Source organism: Anthonomus grandis, chromosome 6 (genome assembly GCF_022605725.1).
Source record: "Anthonomus grandis grandis chromosome 6, icAntGran1.3, whole genome shotgun sequence".
Taxonomy (NCBI): domain Eukaryota; kingdom Metazoa; phylum Arthropoda; class Insecta; order Coleoptera; family Curculionidae; genus Anthonomus; species Anthonomus grandis.
In genome coordinates this window covers 27,753,536-27,778,443 of record NC_065551.1, presented here as the reverse complement: position 1 = coordinate 27,778,443, position 24,908 = coordinate 27,753,536, and the positions used below count along the sequence as shown (strand labels likewise).

Sequence of the window (24,908 nt, the reverse complement as noted above, 5' to 3'; positions counted from 1 at the left end):
TATAAAATTAATAAGTTTAATAATCCATGTATAAAACTACTTGTAGGTATTCTTAGGTATATTACTTGGCAATTATCTTTCTTGTGATAAATTTTTATTATTTTCAAAACGGCGATTTTATCATATAGAGAATAAATTTTCCTTTTGATAAATCCTATACCTTTTAATCACCATTTGCTCTTATAATTTAACTTTAACTTTTTTACACTTTATTTTAGTTTTATTTATTATATAATTCATGATGTCCACCCCACAATAGCCCCAAAATAGTACCAGATAGGTAATTCCATTGGGTTAACTCCATTCTATTTTAATACTTATAATTTACACAATGTTTCCTCACCCTCCGTTAAGCAAAACGAAAGATTAAAACGTTTTTATTAAGAAAAAGCCTCAAGTTTTAATCCTAATTTGCCATTGCAAAGAATAAACGTATTTTACCTGTCTTGTAACATGAATTTTTCCCTCGGTGTCGATAATTCTAGAAATCCTAAATGGGGACAACTGAACAGAATCTAAAGATTTTGATGAACCATCGGTAATTTCCCTTTCTAGCGAATGAAGTACTGCACCTCTTGGAGCTCTAGCTTGTCGCGATAATCCTTTTAACAAATAAATAAAAAAATATTAAAATAAGATTCCTCAAAGGATGCCGTCAGCATTTTGCTAAGTATAACATTTCCGAAATTCATTATTTTAAGAATTTTTCCTTATAGTACTCGTTGTAGTAAAAGTACTAATAATCTCTGAATTTGCTATCTGCGATGTGAGCACTTTATATTTAAGACGATTCAAATTAGATTTTCACATATATGAAGGATGTGCATATCATACTTGGTTATAACAAATGTGATAAACATGGATATCTTACCATTATAAGCATCCTCTAAAATCGTTGATCCACACCCATTGCCATCTTGAGATAAATCCTTAAGGGCTATACCAGCTAAACCTCTCACTCTGGAATATTTAGCCTTAATATCTATGGATTTTGAATCTTCAAAAGCTATCCATTGGTTTTTGCTAAAAAGTAAGCGAATATATAATTGAACATCGTTATTAAAGGTCATTGAAAAAAGGTACCTACCATCAACCTTAATATGAGTTTTTTCATCTACGTTAATGTTACTAATTAAGATTTGCTCACTTTCGCTGTGTAAGTAAAAGTCGTTATTTATATATAAAAGCAGTTTTTGTCAAGGCTTGCCTCAATAGGTCGACAACACTAAAACCCATTATCTTGTACGCTAATTGCTAAAAAATGTGTTGTGCTTTGTAATATATTGTTACAAGTCAACATCTATTTATTGATTAATATTTCCTTCGCAATTGAATATTAATAAATTAGCGAATGGCGAAGAAGGCAATTAGTTCCGCCAATTAGATTGGAGATAAATAACACAAGATATTTTTTCGATCAATATAACAAGTTTCTTGGGTGTTGGTGACTCATAGTAAAACTAGATGATTAGGTATTCAAATAAGAGCAAAATTTATTAACTAAATTTAATAAATTGGTATATGCTCAGAAGAATTCTGATCGTTATCGTACTTAATTTTTCATATTTTCCTATGGATAACACTAATAATAAAGCTATTCGAGTTTTATTAAATGAAAACTACATGTCTCTCTCCCCTATACCTAAATGCATCATCAATCAACAATCGAAGATGTTAATGGATGGTAATTAACACCAAGTATTAACACTGTAAAACAAGGCACTCAGCATGAGATCGCAATAATAACAAAATATCAATCAAATTATGTCGGTATTACCGACCTCTCAAGTGAAAAAAAAGAAGTAGGTATAATTTTTTTTTTATCAATTCTAATAGGTAGGTGCTTTAGACATAATTATATTCGAATGATGTATTGGCTCGAATACAATGGCGATGGTATTCCTGGGATGATCTAATAGCATTGCGCCTTAAACCCATTATTATTTTGTAATCAGTTACCATTTGTGACGCATCATAATTGAATTAAATCTAAATGGTTTATCAGGCAAATTTTTATCGCGAGTTTTATAGTGAAAATATTTTTGTGATTACAAGCGATAGCTAAAGAAACATCAACCAAACTTCGAAGTGAGTCAATATAGTTAAAAAACAAATTCATTTAACTAAAACAACATTAGTTACTGGCAAAAATATTCTATTAAGAAAAGCATATCACAATTTCGAAATATCGTTTAGTAAATAAAAGTACCAAAATCTCTTCATGTCAGAACACAAAATTTAAAAAAGAAAGCAACAGAAGCAGAGTAACGTATATTTCAAAATGCGCAAATGTTCTTCAACCAAGATTATATTTAACATATGGTACTTCAACGTCTTCACCATCAGGACCGTTACAACATAGTTCAAACACCAAAGACTTAACGTGTGGTTCTATCTTCTTCTTTGAGATTCTCTTTACGACCTCCGCCATAGTTAAGCCCATTCGCTCCTGGGCCTTAGATTTTTGCATGAAGAATGAATATAGCATGCACACCCCCTGCGACAACATCGTTATCTCTAAACTATATTTGTCTTTAAAATACTGCAAGAACTCTGCCAAAGTCATCTCCCCTTGGATTTCGAACCTGTCCCATAAGGTCCACTTCTTGCCATCATATTCCTTTTCTTCTGGAGGTTTTGGTTCGCAAATCGTAAACAATGGCAATGCCAAATTAGCAAAACAGTTTTTAAACATCTCACGATTTTTTTGTGTTCTCAGCAATTTGTAAAATTCCAAACACACCAAGCCGGCGACCATTGAAGTGGTGGTTGCAATTGCTGGAATTATTTTACCCGCGATCAGTTTGGACTTGTGCCTATCGGCTGGTGTGATTTTATAATTAATAGCTCTAAGATTTGACGCCGCCACAATAAAGTCCATGTGAAAATTTGAGTCGTCATCTTTTTCAAATTCTTGAGGATGTAAATTTAAACTTTTTAACTCCTCACCTGAAGGTAACTGGGCTTTAATCGCCATAACCTTGTCTAAGTCCACATTATTCCCGTGAGCAGCCATTTGCGAGTCTGTAATTGCGATTTTCACACCCGACTTTGGAGTAAATTCTGGAATATTAACCTGCAACGCCACTTTCGCGATATACTGCCTATCTCTGTTTGTAGGAATGCCATAAACCTTTGCCTTCAAATTTGCAGCTGCAACGATATAGTCCAAATGCAACGGGTCATTAATATCAAAAGTAAGCGGCTGTGGGCAGCGTTTAGGACCTGACCAGAATAGCTGACCAGTACTGGTTTGTTGATCTGGTGGAAAATTAAACAATAGCTGACGAATTTGATTATTGTATTGATCTTCCCAGTAATGTCTAGCCCATGTAATGCAATCTTCAAAGTTTTTGGGCCGTTCGTCCAATAAAGCTGCTTTTATTGACTCCAGGGTATCAAGCGGCTGTGTGCCAGGTAGTTTCATGGTTTGTTCCAAAAAGTCTGGATCTTTTAAGAACTGTGAGGCCTTCTCTGCACTATATTTAAATAATCCTTCAAAAGCATCTCTTGCCCATTGTAACGTATGTTCTATGGCATGGGGAAAATTTTTTAATGTGCATATCGGAATACTCTTTTCTGGTGGGTCCTGACTTGAACCGTATGACTCTGTGAGGTATGGCACTACTACCTGAGTATTTCCTTTGGTTCCCAAAGTGCCAGATTCAAGCAAAGGTTTACGGTAGTACACACAACGCCTATCCATATAAATTCTTGCATCAAAATTGTCCAATGCATTTGCCACGCCGTCCAAACTCTCAAAAAATTCATCGTCGTAAATATTCTCAGTATCTGGACATACTCGATTCTCGTGTGCAATTATGTTAACTTGTGGATTCATTTTCATTATAGCCCTAGCAGCTGTAACTGATTTTGGTTTTTGCACGTCATGTGCTCTAAACAAAAACTGCCTGTTAAGATTGGACTTTTCAATAAAATCCATATCGGTGACAGTGATACATCCTCCGTTAGTACCCAGTCCCATCATGGCGAAGTTCTTTAATAGTTCGCATCCTATCGCTCCGGCACCGACCACAAAATATTTCTGCGCCGAAATATTTTTTTGAAATTCCGATCCGTAAACAGCAGTTTGTGCATCGTACCTGCTACCCTGCGGAGCGGCAAGTTCTTCTGTAATTTCTGATTTGTCTGACGGTAAGGTTTCAATGGCGTCAAAGTAAAACCATTGCATTATAGGATGAAATTTCCCAGAGCAAGCTTTCATTACTTCTTGAGCCACTATTCCTCCAATTGCGGCATTTATTGGACTGAGATCTCCGGCAGCGACTTTGGCGAACGTTTCTAGCAAACCTTCATTTACTTCAGTATCACCGCTGTTAGCATTAGCCCGGGCAATAGAGAGAAATTCAGCTGCGTCTTCGTTTGACCAAGATTTTGGAAGTCTACCATGCTTCTCTATGAAGCAGTGTAAAGTACTGAAAGCTAAATGCAATTGTGGCGGATAATCCATTTTGGCAAAGTCAACCATTAAAAACTCTGGATTTTCTAAAGATTCTTTTAGAGGCTTAAAATGTAGGTCCTTAGGCATTTTCACTTGAGTAGTGAATCCGCCACGCTGATATGGCGTAAAAGTAGTAGTGTCGCCAATGGAAAAAGTATATGGGCCAAGAACTTTAACTTTTTTAGGTGCACAATTGTTTAATTCAGTCATACCTTCTAGTTCCGAGAATGTTACATAGTCACCATCCTCTAGGTCATGCTTCATGTCCTCGGCGCAGGTAACCACGCCTTCCTTATCATTGCTGATATTGTCTACCATAACGGAAACAGCTGGCTCCCCTGTAGTATCTACCACGGTAAAAGATTCTCCAAAATCACAAAATATCTGTGCAAAGACGCCTTTTGTGTCAGCGATTATCAAAGCGATGTTGTTTTCATGAGTAATTTCACTGATCTGTAACTGTTCTTCTCTTGTGGAATTAGTTAAGACGACTACACGAAACTTTTTGATGAAGTCCTTTTCTAGGGCATCAGTATACGCGTAAGTAGGGACATAACTATTAAGCTCCGAAAGTTTTTTAAAGCAAGCCGATGCGCGATTTTTTCCAAGGTCTTCTTCAGCGAGAAAGAATTGCGTGCTGAGGTCCCTTATAGTTGTGAGTTGGTCGTCGTGGAGTGTTACAGACTTTACACCACCCAGAATGACGTTCTTTGCAATTTCTACCCCAAGACCCCCGAGACCGGATATAAGGATATCGCTAGTAGCCATTTTCCTCATTGCTTCATGGCCCAACACATACAATTGCCTGGAGTAGAGTCCTTCATCGATATCGCTACGGCCTGCAGAGCTTGATGGCAAGCTGCTGCTTGTGTTCGCCATGCTTGAACCGGCTTGCGCGTCGTCAAACTTACGTTTCTTGGATGGAGGACCGGTAAACGTTTCTGCCGAGTCAGCACTAGACATGGAGTAAATCGCTGGCCAGTTTTAACAATCAATTTTGTCAGCCCGATTTAGTGAAAAATAACACGCGAAACTAACGGTAGGATGAACCGAAGCGACGGAACGGGTTTAAACACGCGTTGCCGGACTTAAAACACGATATTCACGCAAAAACCAAAATTAAATTTCGGAATGACTAATGGTAATGAATGACATTGACAATGCGATCTACATAACCTAAAATTTTCTGACATATCGCGAGGGTTAAGGCTGGGAGACACCGCGGCGAACGGTCAGCGCGAAATCGATACGTCAAGCAGGCGCAGGTAGAGTTCGACGGTGGATTTTTGGGTTCATCAGCGGTTAACAGTTCGACCTAATATAATACGATGATGATCCGATGGAATTCTGATTGGTTTAATTTATTATTCTCGCCAAATTATATTCGAAAATTGTAACAAATATAATTAAATTTATGGACAAACTTGAATCTATTTTATCCCAGTTGTCCCTACACTCTAAGGTTATATTGGCTGGTGACTTTAATATGAACTACACTGATGAAACTTGCCACGTACTTCTCTTTTAAGTATTTTAAATTCTTACGACTTGAAAATGCACGTTCTTTCTCCCACACGAATAACTTCTTCATCTGCAACTACCATTGACTATTTCTGTACAAATGTTGATGACGTTTTATGCACAGTACTCTCATCTGGTATTTCCGACCATGAAGCTATTCTTGCTAAAATGCCATATAATACTGTATTATCTTCATCTCATTATATGGGAAGAATTTTCAGCAGGAGAAATTTCAATGCTTTTTCTGCTGCTACAGCTTCGGTAAATTGGAATGCACTTGAAACGGCTTCTGACCCACTTACTATATTTTTTCAAGTTCTGTGTGATAAAATCAATCAGTGCTTTCTTAAAATGAGGCTTAAAACTAAGAAACGAAAACCATGGGTTACAAGAGGCCTTAGAATTTCAGCTAAAAACCTCCGTTTTTTGACTAAATTGTGCAAATATACCACAAATGAAAATATCCTTGTATATCATCAGAAATACCGTAGTCTGTACAGAAAGACAATTAAAGCAGCAAAATCTAATTATTATAGGGATCGCTTAAATATGTCATCAAATAGGCAAAGAGAGTGTTGGCCGATTATTAATGATTTTAGACATTGCCATAGAAAAGTATCTGAACCGGAGTTAAGACCTGACATTTTAAACGACTATTATTGTGATATACCTAATATCTTGCTCAAGGGCATTCGTAGTAACATTGTCCCTTACACTATCTTCAACAAGTGTCGGTTGAGCATTCATTTTTGTTTCATCCTGTCGATCTTACCGAAGTAAAAAATGAAATCAAACGCCTAAAAAACCATAAATCATCTGGAGCTGATGGGATATCTTCGAGGTTGTTACTCTTTTTTGCCTAATTCAGCCTTAAATGCTTTAGTTTCTGCCATAAACAATTCCTTACATATTGGCATTTTTCCTTCATGTTTAAAAGAGGCAGTTGTTATCCCTCTTTATAAGGGTGGAGATTTGGATCAGCCTTGTAATTTCCGTCCCATTTGTATTTTGTCTACCCTCTCTAAGATAGTTGAAAAACTTGCAAAAAGCAGAATTTTGTCCTTTTTACATCATAATGGCATTTTGTCTGCAAATCAGTTTGGATTTCAAGCCGGTAAAGGGAATCATAATGCTGTTTTTAGCTTTTTGGAGAGCGTCTATGTGTCCCTGAATTCTGGAGAGTCATCGGCGGCAGTGTTTTGTGATCTATCCAAAGCATTTGACTGTGTGGATCATGGAATACTGTTATCTAAGTTCGATAAATATGGTTTTAGGGGCGTAGCGTTGCGATGGCTTGTTGAGTCCTATCTATCAAATCGTACTCAGAAGGTTACAGTGTCTGGGCGTTTGTCTGCCTCTAGATCCCTGAAATGCAGCGTTCCCCAGGGTTCAGTGTTAGGACCACTGTTATTTTTACTATATGTGGATGACTTGAGTTCATTGAAACTGCAGGGCAAGGTGGTTCAGTTTGCTGATGATACCACCATACTATGGAGCCATAAAAATTCTGATTATATTAAGACTTGTTTCCTTAAAGACCTTCAGATTTTATCAGGGTGGTGTGCTTGACGAAAATTCCCTCTTGCAGAATAAAGAGTACTGCAAGTAAGTTCCTAGGAATTATCATTGATGGTCGCCTTCGGTTTGAAGATCATATTTCACATTTAGCTGGGAAATTGTCTTCTGGATGTTTTGCAGTAAGAATGGCAAAACAAAAGCTGGGAGGGGTGGTTGCACGTTCAGTGTACTTTTCACTTATTGAATCTCATATTCGGTATGGCTTGCCTTTTAAGGGTTTAACCAATAAGGGGCTACTTAACATTGTCTTTGTTATTCAAAAAAAAGCAGTTAGATACCTGTGTTCTGCTAAGTTAAGAGATTCTTGCAAACCCCTCTTCATTTCTGAAAAAATCCTAACTCTTTTTTCACTCTTTATCTTAGAAACAGCTGCTCTTATTCACAAAATTCCCAAACTACCCTCTGACACTGGCCATTTGACTCGTCGTGTAAATGATGTTCCCCTACCTATTCCTAGGTCTTCCCTTACCAAAAACTCATTAATTTACATAAGTAAAAAAATTTACAATCATGTTCCTCTATGTGTTAGACAAATATCGGATGTTAAGAAATTTAAAATAGAATTAAAGACGCCTTTATTGGCTAAGGCATATTATAACCTGGATGACTTTTTTAATGATAGGTTTTAACCTTGGACATGTTGGAAAGTTTTTTTTCTCTATAGTTTTGTCAACAAGTTTACCTTTATTTGGTAATTGATTGTTTTATTTAGTTATCTTTAATTCAAGTATGTTCAAAAAGTTTTGTCTTCTTGTGTTTAATTTTGTTCATTGTTTTGTCAATTTTTGAAATTGTATTTTTGTTTTGTTTTCCTAGCTTGTAGGATGTTTGTACACAAGATTATTCTTACGTAATATAGCACATTTCGTTTATTTCTTTATTTCTTTCTTAAATTCTGTTTATTTCAAAAATAATTCTACAAAGCGGCCATTTTAAATGTAATTGGAAACACGATGAACTTGCAAATTTGTGTATGTTTCTAGTTTAGATGAAATAAAACCAAGATCTTTAAAGAGTATTATACTTAAAAGCTAGTAATAGTACCTAACATAATATAGTTACATAAACGTAAAGGAGAAAAACTTTAAACGTAAAAGAGTAAGGAAGCAAAGAAAAGTGAAAGTAAAATTATAAGTGTTTAATTTAAGGAAGCAAATGCTCAAGATTTGTTAAGAAGCTCCAAAACTAAATTTTATACTTAATTTTGAATCATCTAAATTCAAAAGGCATAATACTGTTAGTTTTTGATGCTGCAGAAACGAGAGATCTTTTAATAAATGAAAAGTTTATTTTTTGGGTAAACGAAATTAATTAATACTTTTATATTTTGACACCTTATTGCTATAAGGTCTATTTTGGCTAATTTTATTACTGCATAAGGATCTTATCACTAAATTAATATAAATATGTTGAGTTTGAAAAACATCTGCCACTTCAACTAGGTCAGTTGATGGATAGTTTTCATCAACAAATCTTTTAGCAATGCAACACTGGGGATGCGGGTGAAGCGTCGGTTCACCACAAATTTGAACTGATTTATGCTTCATTTTATCAAAATAGAAGCCTTGTCTCGATATAGAAAAACAGGGAGAGTTGGAACCATGGTTCGTAAATCACGAGGCAGATTTACCACTGACCAAAACTCTTTATTTTACTTTTGAGACGTGATTCTCTAACGATGTTAGCATCTTCGGGAGAAGATTAAAGCTAGACTTAATCTACTTACAAGTCGCCTTATACAGTGTGGTGACTTTAACTGGAATAAATTCAGTTAAAACCAATCAAATTTTATCTCGCAAAATTCCTGAGACCCGTCGATTTTTGTTTATTTTTTTTCACATTTCAAGATAGTTTTTGTATTTTTTCACCTACAAAGGGGGTCCAAATTAACCCAAACTTTTTTTTTTTCAAATGGAAAGCCACTTTTTTTAAACTCTCATTAAAAAGAGCCCTTTTTCCTGATTAAATTGCCCTATTTACTTTTGTGATTATCTAAAGGAGAAATACGAAAAAAAAAATAAAAACCATTAAATTATTAAAAATCTCGAAATATTTTGTGTTGGTAAATTTTTGGCGTGTTTGTTTATTTTATTGGTATCGAGACATTTCCTGACATTGTTGTAGTGGCACTGTTATAAAGTGAATTTCAACCAGTTGAAGTGTCAGTCAACCAGTAAAGTGAATTTCAATAAGTTAACTTATATTGAAAAAATGCCTTATTTATCCGAATCCCACAAGATTGAAATCTTAAAATGATTGGTTATGGGGACAGAAGTCGTACCCAGCTAGACGTTGTCCACTTATTCAGGTAGAAATATCCAGATTTGCCACCTATTAACCAAGGTACGCTTAGTAAAATCGAAAGCAGATTTCGAGAAGTTGGGCACGTAAGGGATGTTTCAAGACAAAGGTCTTCTAAAATCGATGAAAACACCCAATTAAATGTATTGTTAGCGATGCAAGAAAATCCGGTAACTGCAGCCAGAAGAGTAGCTCGCGAAAACTCTATTCATCATAAATCTGTGCTAAAAATTTTAAAAAGTGCAAACAAACGACCTTATAAAATGCAACCCGTTTAAGAGTTATTGGAAGACGAGCCAGATCGCAGAGTTCAGTTCTGTGAATTAATAATGAACACAATTGACGAAAATCGCATATCTTCGGAGTGGATCCTTTTTTCTGATGAGGCTACATTCACCCTTATTGGCCATTTTAATAAGCAGAACTGTCGCTACTGGTCTGACGAGAACCCACACTGGGTAAGGGAAGCTAATACACAATATCCCCAGAAAACTAATGTTTGGGCTGGCATAATTGGCAGGCAAGTTATAGGGCCCATATTCTTCAATGATACTTTAACTGGGGAAAGATATCTAGAATTTCTTGAAGATGAACTAGTTCCAGTCTTACGTGCCTTATATCCGAGTCAGTTCGATCCAGATTTGTATGATGAAAAAATCTGGATGCAACAAGATGGTGCTCCCCCACATTATGCCCGTAATGTACGCCAGTATTTAGATGACAATTTTCCAAACAGATTGATTGGTAGAAGGGGTGCAATCGAGTGGCCGGCACGTTCTCCCGATCTCACCCCACTTGATTTTTTTCTGTGGGGACATTTGAAAAGTCAAATTTATATGAGCAAACCAGGAAACCTAGACGAACTCAAAGAACATATTAGGCAAGAAATCCGACAAATATCTTTAGAAGTGTTAGAAAATGTCAGAAACGAATTTTATTATCGTCTTGGGCTTTGCCAACAAGTAAATGGTGCTTATTTTGAGCATCTTATACATTAAACGCAACTTTTAATAATTTAATTGTTTTTATTTTTTTTTCGTATTTCTCCTTTAGATAATCACAAAAGTAAATAGGGCAATTTAATCAAGAAAAAGGGCTATTTTCAATGAGAGATTAAAAAAAGTGGCTCTGTAGGTAAAAAAATCAAAAACTATCTTGAAATGTGAAAAAAAATAAACAAAAATCGACGGGTCTCAGGAATTTTGCGAGATAAATTTTGATTAGTTTTAACTGAATTTATTCCAGTTAAAGTCACCACACTGTATATTAAAAAAGTCAGCAATAGTGCGAAAAACACTAACTAAACGATACAATTAACTACAAGGGATTGGATCTTTATCCCTCTTGAGAATGGTCTTTTGATTTTTAAATATTGCTAAGCTTTCGTATGCATCTAATTTTCTATTGTTAATAACTGGTTTACGTAATGTTAAGTTCTCTATCACTACAAAGTGACCAGTGTTTTTTAAGCATTAACTTTAAAGTAAATACATATAACACGTAAACTATTAGGTAAATAAATACTATCGCGGATGTCATAATAAATGTGAGTGTGAAGTGCCCTCTTCTGTTTTAAAATTTTGTTTTTGCGGGTTATAATATATTTTGGGTTATGCCTTTCACATGTTTCTATGTTCACGAGCCGCTACTAGATTACAAGTGCATCAACAACGGATTTAGAAGAGCTCCTCATATGCGTATACCAAAAGCAAGTACAGATTCCGCCATAGTTTTATACACTAGTATTTTTTCGACAAAGACTAAGATGTAAAATGTATGTAACAATTTACGGATTTTATTTATTACATTATCAATATGAACATCTCATTTAAGTAGACTGTAAAAATATAGCACTAAATATTTTAAACTATTTACACAAACAATTCTAGTGCTACACTGACAGTTACCGTAATTTAGACAATAAGAATTATGATTGTATGAATATTAATTATTAATATTATAATATATTAATTACAATATGAATTATTAATAACATATTGTAGTGGAACCTGATCACTACAATATTTTTAGATCCAATTAAATCAATTATTTACCCTTGACACAATCAACTCAGCTTTATTTTTGACTCCCCCCCAACTGTTGTTTTTCATAATTTGGTAAGTATCATCTGCAAAATAAATTACACTATCCCTTGAAATAACCGACAAATAACCAACAAAATAGTTAATATATAGTATAAATAAAAGAGGCCCAAGCATAGTACTTTGAGATATATCATACTCCAATGCACGTCCAGAGACTAAGTATGATAGTAATTTGGTAATCCAATAATACCCACATCTTCTAGGCGTTTCAGCAGAACATCGTGAGCATCAAAGGCCTTAGGTAAATATCGTGCAAACGTGAGACAATGCAATTACTTACTTTATAATTACACTTTCCGTTTTTTCCTTAATTCGTATTGTTCATTGGATAATAAATTACACATGTAAATTAAGTAAAGCAAAATTTTAAGCACTTTTTAATTAATTTACTAATAGCACTAGTCAAAGCAATTGCCCTGTAATTAGGTAAGGTTCCTCTTTAATACCAGACTTCTATACAGGGATAATAATTGTCTTTTTAAGTATAATTCAAATTCAAATTCAAATATGCTTTATTGTTTGAACAAAATATTGTTATAAACAAAGCTTCACCTAATCCTAAAGACACAGAGTTACAAGGTTAAAATTATATTTAAAAATATAAGTTACAATGACGAATCAAAGTTAAACAGTCAAAATTTAGATTTCTTTCTTCCTTTTTTTTTTCTTCTCCTCTTTTTCCTTCCTTTTCTTGTTCTTCCCTTCTTTTCCCTTCTTGAATCAATAAAATCAACTATATCTAACTTTTCTTAACTAAGTACAGTTCAACATTTAGGGATTAAAAAAAAAAGAAAAACATTTAAAACAAACAGGTTAGGAAAAGAGCTAGGTCTCCCTTAATTAATTAAAATCTGATTGTCGTTGAAATATTCAGCCACAGAGTAATAAGCTCGACTACTCAGAAATCTCCTCAAGAGAATAAATATGAAGAAATATATCAGAATAAATTTCTGAGAAGGGAATTAGGTTAATTAAATAGCAAAAGGGTTTAATAGGGCTTTATACTTTTATTTAATTTAACTTAATTATGCAGTATTTCTTTGTGTTTGAATTTTTTTTAATGAGTTATTTGTTAATTTTTTAATATCATTAGCAAAATGAGACCCAAAAAGATATTATGTTTGGCCTTTGCATTAGGAAATTTGTTACTCGCAGATTTTTCTCCGTTAGTTCCAGGTAATTTAAAGAGCTAAAAAAAAGATCAAATTCCTCATCTATTAAAATGTTGGTACTAAGGGATTCCCGTAATTAAGTTATCCGTTATCGAATAAATTAAAAATGCATTTAACGTTTTATACGCTATCGGACTTATTTGAAAACTATGATAATGCATTGTGTTTACTTTTTTTGTTTAATGTCTTTACTATTCATGAAATTGGAAAATTACTTCTTGTCTTTAATATTTTTTGTTGTTATAAACTAGTAGGATAATATATCGTTATAGAAAGCTGAAAAGAAAAATTTATTATGGAGTTGTCCCATCTTTTGGATTCAACAAAGTATTCCTTAAATACGAAATCGACATCATCCAGGATGGCATTGGAATGACACCAATGGGTTAGTCCACTACAAAAAGTTCCTGAGCTTTGATGCTAGGAGGATGGATCTCTAAGACTGGACAGGAAAAGTTTACGGATGCAGGCAGGGGTAATCAAAGCATCACCACACCTGCAACGGCCACCTATACAGAATGGGTTTAACCGGCACAGACATCTCCAGATTCTGCGGAAAGCACTGGACCACAAAAGATACAGGATTCCACACAAATCTACGCTGAGTGAATAGGATCTGTTGATGCTCCCACTGAAAGAGCTACCCTGGTCCAGACCCCATTGCTCTACACTACATTACATTACATTACCAATTACTTAATAAGATCAAGCTTTCTAACACAGCAAAATATTTCAATTAAGACCTCAAAATATTTCAATAAGACCTAAATTAACAAAACCTTATTGTAAGAATAGCAATATATAGTGGTGAACGACTTGCAATACCGTTTGTCCTTTTTGAGTCATTAAGGCTAACATATCAGATATTCTCTGACAGATGTGAGCAGTATATTGCATGATAGAAGTAGGTATCTGCATTCACTTTTTCAAGTGCCTTCAAAATGCCTCCCTTTGTTTATGTCTCCCTTTATCACCACTAATGGGAGGTGTCAGTGGTGATGGGGCAGCTGAAGACGCAATTCTGACATTGGCAGTAAATAGGATAACGGATATAATAATTTTGTCAGTCCGATATCGGATGCATGAAAACCAATTAAATTTAAAGATATGTAATATAATTTTCTGACTAATAAGATAGGCCAATAGACACGATTTCGTACCGTCGTATGATCATATGACGGATGCATGAAAAATCACCTTTAGGGTACAGGTTGTTAATTTTAATAAGCTATTATTATTTAGTGAAGTGCATAAATAGATATTTTACTCAGTGACTCTAGTCCAAATATTCTTATATTATTAGCAAAACAATTAGACTTATTTTAAAATAATTCTAAAATATAGTGTTATACTATATATAATATTTATGATTATACATTTTAAAAAATGATAAAATGTATGATAAGATTAATAACATGCAACAATACCTATTACATTGAAAGTACACAAAACAAAATAATTTACATAATAAAATCCATGACAAAATCATACACAGGTTGTTTCCTAACTACAGTGCAAAACTTCAGAGTGATTCGTCAGATTGTTTTAAGAAAAATGTTCCTATCAACATATGTCCGAAGTTTCTTCGTTTCAGAAATATAATTTTGTTAGCTGCTCCCTTTATTATTGGCCTAGACCCTCAAATAGCAAAATAATGAGAGTTATGTTAATAGAATATAATACCATTATCATACGTTTTATAATGAGAACTAGTAAATCTGGACGACAATTGACACGTCCGCCAGGTTACACTTAACCGCAATGATCTGATAGTTTACTAGGTTAATGGTTAAGTCTCTAATAATTTAGAAATTTCAAGATCATTCATAGAATGCAGAAATAGAATTAAACCCAAAGCTGAACCTTGGAGTCTGATCAACTGATTTATACGAATATATCTGATTTATGATCACTTAGATATAGTAAGAGACATGTTGATGATGACCTTTTAGGAGGTAATTTGTTTTAAAAGTCTAATATTTTTTTAAATTTTTTCGTCTTATTTTTTACATTTTGCGGATTTCTGGGAAGATTCTTTTGATAAATTTTAATTTTTAAAGAGGTTCTTTTGAAGAAAACTGCTTAATTTAACAGTAACCACATTAATTAAAAATTTTCAGTTTTATGGCGACCTGATATTATTTCAGTGAGAATAGATTTTACTTAGTAAACAAACTTAATTTTGAAAATTATCTATTTGTTGAACGACAAAATTGAGATGATAGAAATTTCCCTGGAGAGCGACAATCATTTGAACAAATTAGAAAAGCAGTAGACCTACATTTTTAAACAAAAACTGAGCTATTAAAAAAGACGTAACAGAGTTTGTACGATTTTGGAAGAAGTCACACAAATCGGACTCTAAGGAAGGTTTTTGTTGAGTCCACACCATAAAGTCAAATATCATTTTAAGGTTGATTGTCTTTCTATAGAGAAAGTAGAAGTGGGTTCTTCTGACTTAGTTAAGAATTCTTTAATAGTTTGTACTACGACAAGAAAAACAGAATAAGTAGTTAACTAAGTTTTACTGTAGCTATTGGAAAAACTAGGAAATCAGTGATTTATGATCGATTCTTAATTTTAGTGTTCAGGAACTTTAGATTTATTGCATTTGACCAGTGCCATAGTTATGAAACTTAAATTATTAAAGTCCAGCTAGAAAGAACTTTTTAAAGGCTTTCGATTTTAAAACCATAAAAAGACACAATATGAAAATGTTGTTGAAAAAGTTGCAATTTCTTACTGAGATTAAAATTTAATTATTTTTAGTTCAATAATGCAAAAAAAAAACGTTTTTTGATAAATCTTTGAATTGGCTGCCGAGCTAAATATTACAAGAAGTATAAATAAGTATATTGTATATGTTTTAAAACCTTTAATATTGAAAGTAGAACGGTAACTATTATAAAATTAAGCAGTGACTAAAAAGGTCATTAGTATTGGAAAAATATCAAACACATTCACTGCAATTTTTTTGCAATTTTATACAAATTTTTAATTAAAGCGTAATTATATTATGTTTGGAGTTTACGATAATATTGCAATTTTCCATTATTCTACAAAAATGTTTTGAAACTTCATTCAGATCGCAGTAAAAATGATATAACCACTGTCATGGCCTTTCATGTTGTGGTACCGCCAGTCAGTACTGTTACGGTAGAGGTACCACCACGGGCAATGTCGGTCGTCGTATTAATCGGTCTCGTTCTCAGTCAGACAGGTTCAGAAAGTGGAGCAACTCTGTTATGTAACTTAAGATACTGGCACGAGTTTTTATTATAAATAGTTGATTGATGTTTAAAAAAACATTTGATGGCAGATATAATTATAGTTTGTACTGAATTATTAGTTTTTTTAATCAAATGCATGACTTCCTTATTTGATAATTCTTTAAAAATTTACCTGAAAATGTAGGGTCCGGCTTGGTCTTCATCCCTCTCCAAAGTCCAATTTTTATTGCCCTTCATTAACCTACATAATTCTTTTCTTGTGATTGACTGTAACTCTAAAGCTGGGCTTCCTGGAGCCGAATATTCTGAATTTTGAAGTGTGAACTGGAAAGCTTGCACTGGAGCAGCTATTACCACTTTTGCTAGAGGAGCTCCAAGACCACTGACAAGATCAACCACGGAGTCCTGGAAAATAAATTATAAAGAAAAAATACTTGATTCATTTCCTACCATTCACAACAAATTAATATTCCTTATATGAGTAGTAGGTGAATACAACATCTACATATGCATGGATATACCTAGTGGGTGGAGCTACTTTCAAATTTCCCACCGATTTTTCAGATTTTTCAAAAATAGATCGGTGCTAAAGTCCTTGATATGTTTAATGCTGGTAAAGGTAAGGCGCCTACTCACCCAGACATCAGGGTTTAACCACCTACGGTTTTTACACCTTTTAAGGGAGATCCTTGTTACGTACCATTCGTAATGGTTTAATACGAATGCATGAACTCATGAAGGTTTTATGTTCATTTTTTTATGAATGCTTAATTGCATATGATGTTGTGAATATTTTAACGGCCGAGATGCAGTAGGTTGTTATTATTATTGTTAAGTCTAGAAATTAAAAGAATCCATAAAGAACCGCTTAATTATAAGCTTCTTACAAAACGGGTCGAGAAATATACAATAAGTACTATTGGAAGGAATACTTGCAAAGGCAATAAGAATATATCTAAATGGCTTCATATGAAGATTTCAATTAGCTAATCCGTCTATAAAAAATTTGATTTAATTTATTGGTTATATCCATATGAAAGATTGGATTGCTTAGAAGCATCATATCATTCTATGCATAATTTGAGCCTTCGAAGTAACCTCACTTAATTTTGTTTAACCTTTTTACAGTGATTTTTGAACAAAAAACAAATTTCTTAATTCGAGTTATAATGCATATCATCAACTAGAACCTAACAAAAAAATTTTAAAAATTCCCCATTGAATGCAAATTATACAATTCATAAAACACAATAGAACTTTTAAAAAATCCCACTAATTAAGCAATCGCTTACAAGACAGGTACAAGTTAAGTATTATATCCTGTTACATTTCACCGAATAGCAAAACCAATTTCTTTTGATGTATAGTACTCGGTATAGGTACCCGGAAGAATATTTTCCGCAGTTATATTTTATATCTGTATCGAACCTTTTTCTTCCTGCTTTGGGACACTCTCTTATAAGATTTTTGCATTTTTCCTAACGTTCAAGCCTTTATTATTACCCCGGGGCATCTTATGAATGGACATTTCGCTCGCGTTCTTCAGATCTGTTACGAAATCGGAGCAAGAGTTACGTGCGATTATATCATTTGATATGAGCACGGATTGTCATTTATTAAATGGTTTTAATTTTCTCTTTTATAATAAATTGCCCTGTTACTTACGATTTGCAGTGCTTTGTCATTATGCTTAATTACATCCTCATATTTCACATTTAAATTTACTGCAAAAAAATACTAATGATTGACACCAATCAACGCCTCATTGATGTCAACTTTTAAAGATGTAACATGCCTTTAAAGGAACTGTAACACATCCTTTACGAAAATGTGAAGGTCCCATTCTAGCGGAGCCAATTTTTTTCTACTGAGCCGAACCTTCTATGACCTCGCAACAAGTTTTTCGCTATCAATCATGAATGGTAAAGAAGATATAATGAATTGTACTATAATATTCAAATGTTTCTCGACCTCCAAGGCATTTCTTAAATCATGCTACATGCAAGAACTGCATATTTGTAAAGTATGTAAATGGGAAAGTCATCTTTATAACACATCTACAAGTATTTTAAGTTTATGTTGATTTCGGGTATATCTTCTTTGAGAGAGAGAAAAGCTCTGAAAAGTTATTCCAGGTAGGTTGAAAGAGACTTCAAAAAATTACATTCTAGGTGGTAATACAAGGATTATACTGATCTAAGTATCAGCAACTGTACATATTGGACCTAAAATCTCTAATAAAATAAAAGTAAAAATAGGCATATTAGGTTTATATCAGCTTTATTATTTAGTATTCGCTCTGAAGATATGATAGTTTCTTTGGAAGTCATGGAATATAAATAGTCGAGTAATATCTAAGGAGATCTTGAGGTTAGGAGTATCATAACAGATTGAAAGGTTAAAGAATACCAGAATTAAGAAAGTAAACATAGATCGTGGACTTATTGAGAGATTTAGATAATTACTAAATAACACGGTTGAGTTCAAATGGGAAAGGGAACCTAAAATAGCAACAAAAGAAGGAACTGAGTAACACTTTCCCAAAATAGCAGACCTATAAAGTCCTTTACATAGAAAAGATCTTAGTTGAAGTTAATTGCTAAAATAATGTTCCATAAGCTGCAGTACTCATAATTGGAGAAATTATTATTTTGCAAAGTACCGGATGTAGAAATGAGATGAAAGCTATAATAGCATCAGGGAGAAACTCTAAAGTCTGAATCTGAAATATTCATAGAAATAAAAACGTAGAAATGGTGAGGTAAGAACATTGACCATGTACTAAAGGTTCTAAAATCTATAAGGATAAAAACATTCTAGGAGTCCACTAAGTCGAAGAAGTTGCGAGTGTGTGCACATTGGAAAATGATATCGAAATATTGAAGAAATAAAATTGAAAAGGCACGTATCAATTTGATTGTTGATGTAACAAGAAGACTTTTTACTTAAGGACTTACAGAAAGATGTGAAAGATTTTAGAAAGAAGTTAAAAATGTTGTACTACGATATCGAAAGAATTCTCATTTTCCTATAAACACCATATCGATAAATCACTCCAAGTAAGATATATAGATTCTAATTGGAATTATTTGATGAAGATGCAACGGAGTTGGAGGATATCCTAATTAAAAAGATTTTTAATCCTAATGAACACTTCAGCAATTCGAAAATAAATTATACGTCCTACAAAAATGGAAAGTAGAATCAAGAAAGGATCATGATTGAAGCATAATCTTATGAAATGTAGATAGAAATCTATAAAGGAATTCATGAGTTTACTACCGTATTAACAATGAAAGAAAATATTACCTCGAAAATCATGGACTTAGTGAAACTAATGGAGGAAAATAATAAGAAGTAGTAAAATATTACAAGGAATAACTAAATGTGTTATGTATTAAAGCAAATAAAGAATTTTAATGATAATAATAACCTCTGATCTAAAACACCTCTGCACTACCAGTTTCTTGTGAAACAAAAACATTTTATTCCCAGCAAAACAAACCTTGACAAACTGCTCTGATTCAAATAAATATCAATAAAAATAGCATTGCTGTTAAAGCCAGTCGTTGGTTGAAATAAATAAATAAATATTTCAATTAATTTTATTAAAAATTATCCTTATCAAGGATAATCTGATATTTGAACATAATTTCAATCAAAAATTCTTGACATTTAGGAGACATATTTTGTTGTTCAATGTAAATCACGTGTTATATAAAGCGGATCTGAAATGATGTATAGGTTGCTTAATAATGTAATTGGTACTATTTATTCTAAATACCAATTAAGCAAGACAACTGAAAAACTTGTTTTGTATATATATCTTTAAATATGGATCTGTATGAGTTAAACGTGTTTACAGAAATTATTTTTTAAATAACAGTTTGTATTGAAAAAAATGTTTTATTTATATGAATATTTAATAGCCTTTTTGCATATGTATGTTCCTGAACTGATTATATATGGGCGCTATTAGATAAATCTCTTCATGGAAAACATTTAGGAATTTTGAAAATTAGGCGTTCTATCAAACACAACTTTGTCATTTTTTCAAATTCTATCAAAACCAAAACTTTATTAAATAAAATTTGAAAGTTGTACAGTCCTAATTCTGCCTTGCATTTGGAGGAGATTGGAGACAAAATTTTTCGTGTTTTTCATATTTTACTATAAATGCAAGAATAATACTGAAATGAATCAATTAAAAGAAAAATAATTTAACATTAATTACACATGGAAAGGAATAGAAAGAAGACTTTAAGCCAAATCTAGAGAATAAAACTGATCTTCAACTCATGGTAATAATTTTTACTAAAAACAGTGAACCAGTTTTTGTTCGGTGCAGAAAAATAAATCTTAAAAAAATTCTTGATGTTTACTATAAAAATTAAATCTTTAAATCGTACGTATATCCTATAAATCACGTCAATCAGTTCAGTAAATGATACCCAATCGCCGTCCGTTGACGTTAAACCGTGAATCACGTTGTTTTTATGTGCCTTAACATCACATTAACGTCCTAAATATTACCTCGTATTTTGATGTTGATTAGTTTTTTTAGTAAACAAAATCTAAATTAAAAATGTTCTGTTTACTTACCGTGTTCTGCATATCCCACATTCCAGACAATCTGCTTGGATGGAAAGTGACATTGGCCGATGCTCCCAAGAATGCCGTTTCCAATATGAAGAGGTCAGTATGCTTGTTCAATGCTTTAAAATCAAAGTATTTAGCAACCAGTTCAGCTTTAGAGGGGACTGCCAAAGCGATATCCAGGTCAGTTCCGATCTTTGATTTGACCGTCGATATGAAATCGCTGATGTCATTTTTCGAGTCAAGTTTTTTTAAGTTCAGCTCCAAACCGTCGATTTTTGTTGATTTTAGAAGATCGATTAGACCCTATAAAAATAAATATGATCTAAAATCTCATTTAATTTTTTTTTAGAACACACAAGTTGATCACTATTTAATATCCACCATATCGAGAGCCAAAAACGGACAATGTGTATGTGAAATTAATATTACATGAGGATATTGCCATTTAATCATCTATTATTTCGGTTAGTCACGGTCAAAAATTAGATATTAGTAATTTTCATCTTAGGGTTCGTTAGCAAAACGGTAATTACACTTTTGCAAGCACTTATTAAGTAAATGGTTTTACTTTACACGCTTTGGTAACCTGTTTTTTTTTTGCCAGCCTATATATATTAGCAAGAAGAATTGAGATTCTAGGGCAAAATAAAAAAATGGGATTTATCTTTAATAATCTGATTTAGCTATTATTTAGCAATGACTAGTGAAGTTTGAAATAAGCATTTATATTTATGTGTTTAAGATCTGATATATAAATACTTTATCACTCTTACTTGTATTAGTTGTAACAAACCATAAGCAATTATCACGGAATGCCCGGGGCTTTTGATTGCTACAAGAAATTAAGTAGGCTTTTCATTATTAAGCACTTTAAAACCCTATTTCATTGTAATTGTGTATCAATTTAAATATGGTAAATTGCACATTCCTTTTTTATTATGGATGATTTGTCAAATTTGCAAAGTGCTTTAATCAGTTTTAAGACAGAGGATCCTTATTGTTCTTGATGTTGGAAATTGATGGGTGATTTAACTGTAAGACTAATATCCATCATATTGGTTTTACAGTCAATTTTATGTAAATTATAGAAGAAAATCGACGTTCGTTTGACTAATTTTAATATTTATTTTAAGAATCGTTATATTCTCCATTATCATCTTAAGTCAAAATAAAGATAGACGTCGTCACACGTTTTAATGACAGGCAAGATAAGTATCATTACTAATTCTATAAGAATGGAACTGACTGTATGAGAATCTAGTGATAATGAAGAATTACCATTATATTGAAATGCATCAGGCATTATATGAATACAGTCATGTTAAAGCGACTCTAATAATGAAACAGAAATCCAAAACATACTAACTGATCAACTGAAGTCTATGCTTAAGAACAATAAATCATTTCATTAATCACCAACAACAGATTAGTAATATATTCAGTTAAAATTCACACTTGCAAAGTACAAAGAGAAACACGATATCTAGAAAGACATCATAATCATTTAACCATCACAACACGCAGTTCTCTAGTAAAAATAAGACTGAAAAAATTGAAAAAATGTAAGTACACTTTACATGGTAGAGCAATAAAGAAAAACACTATTCTAGTAAAGCTGGAAATATTCCTAGAGCTGCTGTACGAATATCAGAGTCAGTTATCTGGGTCCAACCATATACTAGAATTAGAATGATCTGACCCTAGTTAAAAAGAAGAAATAACTGCTTTAAATAATACGATCGAATGATAAACAATATAAAGAATATTAGGAAAGATGAAATAAAACATCCAAAAAATGTGATTAAAAAATTCACTTGCTAATTGGGTGCATACAGGAAGAAGTTCGACAGATGATATACAAAAAGAGTAAATATAAGAAGATTTTTTATTTACCAGAGAATTGAAGAAATATGGAAAGACTGAATGAAAAGAGGATAAATAAACCAAGTTTGTTTAGAGAACACCTATCTGGAAGAAGATGGAGATAAGACGGAAGAGAATGAATCAACTACAAATGTGTATGTAAAGAGACTTGAAGTATAGTGGGACCTAAATACCATTTAAAAGATACTGCGAATATCTTCTGTACTACTCTTTCAATTAAAGATTTCCTTAGAAAAACAGATGCAAAAAGAAATTTTGCAACTCAAGCCTAATAATATTAATGAAATATTCGTGAAAGTTAAATTATAAGACTATTTTAAAGTAGGAATAATAAAACAGAAGCAATACAAAATATAAACAAGTATATTTTTAAAAAGAGTTTTATTAAAACGAAATTGCTTTAGCATAAAAAAATATATGAAACAAATTATTTAAATCTTCTAAAGGAAAGTTTACGTCATATGTTATTCAATTGTAATTTAGTTTAGGAAAAAAAATAAAAAATAAATTAAAAGACAGTTTTAATGAATTTGAAATAAAATATTTACTAAAAAATATAAATATTACGAAAATAATAAAAGCCCGAAAAATAATAAATCATAAATAACATTACAGGTTTTTTTAAGATAATTTGATGTTTTGTATCTTTTTCAAGAGGCGGAGAAAAAATTAATATTAAATGGTTAAAAAAGTCTTAACCAATAAACAAATTTTGATTATTGTAAATTCAAACTGTTGCTTTTATTTAATTAGTAAATTACTTAAATTATTTTTTTTAACAATAAGTTAATTAATTAACTACTTTTCAGTTTTATATAGACTGACTGGTAATGGCTACACTAAACGTTAAGAAACTTTAACAGGGTGTGGCTCTCAAAAAGCGATTTATCAGATGGTTAACAATTTATTATGCATATATTATCATAATAAAGAAGAAAAGAAATTTAATTATTCATTTACAAGATGTTTCATAATTGATTGTCAATATTAAAGGCAGATCAGATAATCTGGGCATAATTTTAAGATAAAATTTTTGTATAAACGTACATCTTAATTTAGATCAGCTTTAAAGAAATTTGATATTTTTTTATTACAACTGAAATATGAGATTATCTTTTTTTTATTTTATTAATTCTACTTAACTATGATGGTAAACCTACAATTTTTGCTATTCTTCTATATATTTTTGTTAGATTTTAAGAAAAAACAATATTTTGACAATTCTATTATAAAGCGACAAAAAGCAAGAGAAATCCCATTTTACATAGATCTGCTATAAATGAAATTTGTTTTTATGGTGACATGATAAAATGTTACTTATTAAGCTGATAATACTGACCTGATTAAACTCATTGACGGTCACATAGATCTTCACGCCCTTTGCCTTTTCTTTCACTTTTTCGATACCTTTAACGTCCGAATTGGCCGGCAAAATGACATGACTGCAGTAGCACCCGTCAACCTCCTCTAAAGAACTATAATAACAAACCAACTTACTGGTACTCAGTCTTTTGCTTTGAGGGCATTCTTTGCCAGAGTTCACTTGTACGTAAAAACACAGTAATAGAGCTAGTACCCAAGGTACCATAGAGCCAATGTTTACAGTCCTCATGTTGATTTATTCTTTTTTTATTGACAATAATTACGGATGTGATGCTATAAGAGCATTTTTTCGCGACTAAAGTGCAAGTACTCTTCAGGTGTTACCCACTTAAATAATAAACAAAATTATTATATCACTGAGAGATTAAAGGAGGTGTGTATGGTACGCGCCGTCTAAGTGGTACTCTGCAGGTACTCGGGCTTATTATTCGCTCTTACTTTCGTTCATTGACGAATTTGGAGCGTCCTTAAAAACGAGTTGTGTACTTTTCGATCGATCGTTTAAAACTGGATCAGAAACTGGCCAGTTCGTACCTTGTAGATTTTTAGGGATGGCTTATGGGGGAAGCTGTATCGGGTTTCGAAAGCTTTAAGGCGTTGGCGGGAAATGGGTGGTGGCGACAGAATAAGAAGGGATGGATCCGCTTTTTTTGCAAATGAATTAGTCGATTGA

The 24,908-nt window shown here is 32.6% G+C and overlaps 2 protein-coding genes across 2 annotated transcripts in view; both read right to left on the bottom strand.

Moving 5' to 3' along the window:
• Nucleotides 1-24,736, bottom strand: part of LOC126737088 (uncharacterized) — a 43,058-nt gene extending 18,322 nt beyond the window's left edge. The window contains exons 1-5 of the mRNA XM_050441792.1: nt 24,192-24,736; nt 20,972-21,271; nt 16,542-16,774; nt 872-1,023; nt 442-602 (exon numbers count right to left, since the gene is read on the bottom strand). Coding sequence (XP_050297749.1) covers nt 442-602; nt 872-1,023; nt 16,542-16,774; nt 20,972-21,271; nt 24,192-24,464 — 1,119 coding nt within the window. The 5' untranslated portion in view covers nt 24,465-24,736. The remainder of the gene's footprint in view (nt 1-441; nt 603-871; nt 1,024-16,541; nt 16,775-20,971; nt 21,272-24,191) is intronic.
• On the bottom strand, nt 2,139-5,632 carry LOC126737089 (ubiquitin-like modifier-activating enzyme 1). The gene has a single exon (XM_050441793.1). It carries the CDS (start codon nt 5,423-5,425, stop codon nt 2,297-2,299), a length of 3,129 nt encoding a protein of 1,042 aa, XP_050297750.1. The 5' UTR covers nt 5,426-5,632; the 3' UTR covers nt 2,139-2,296.
• Nucleotides 24,737-24,908: the final 172 nt, after the last annotated feature.

What these genes read in the sequence shown, in the direction of transcription:
- LOC126737089 (XM_050441793.1), bottom strand. Translation starts at nt 5,425, where the DNA reads ATGTCTAGTGCTGACTCGGCAGAAACGTTTACCGGTCCTCCATCCAAG.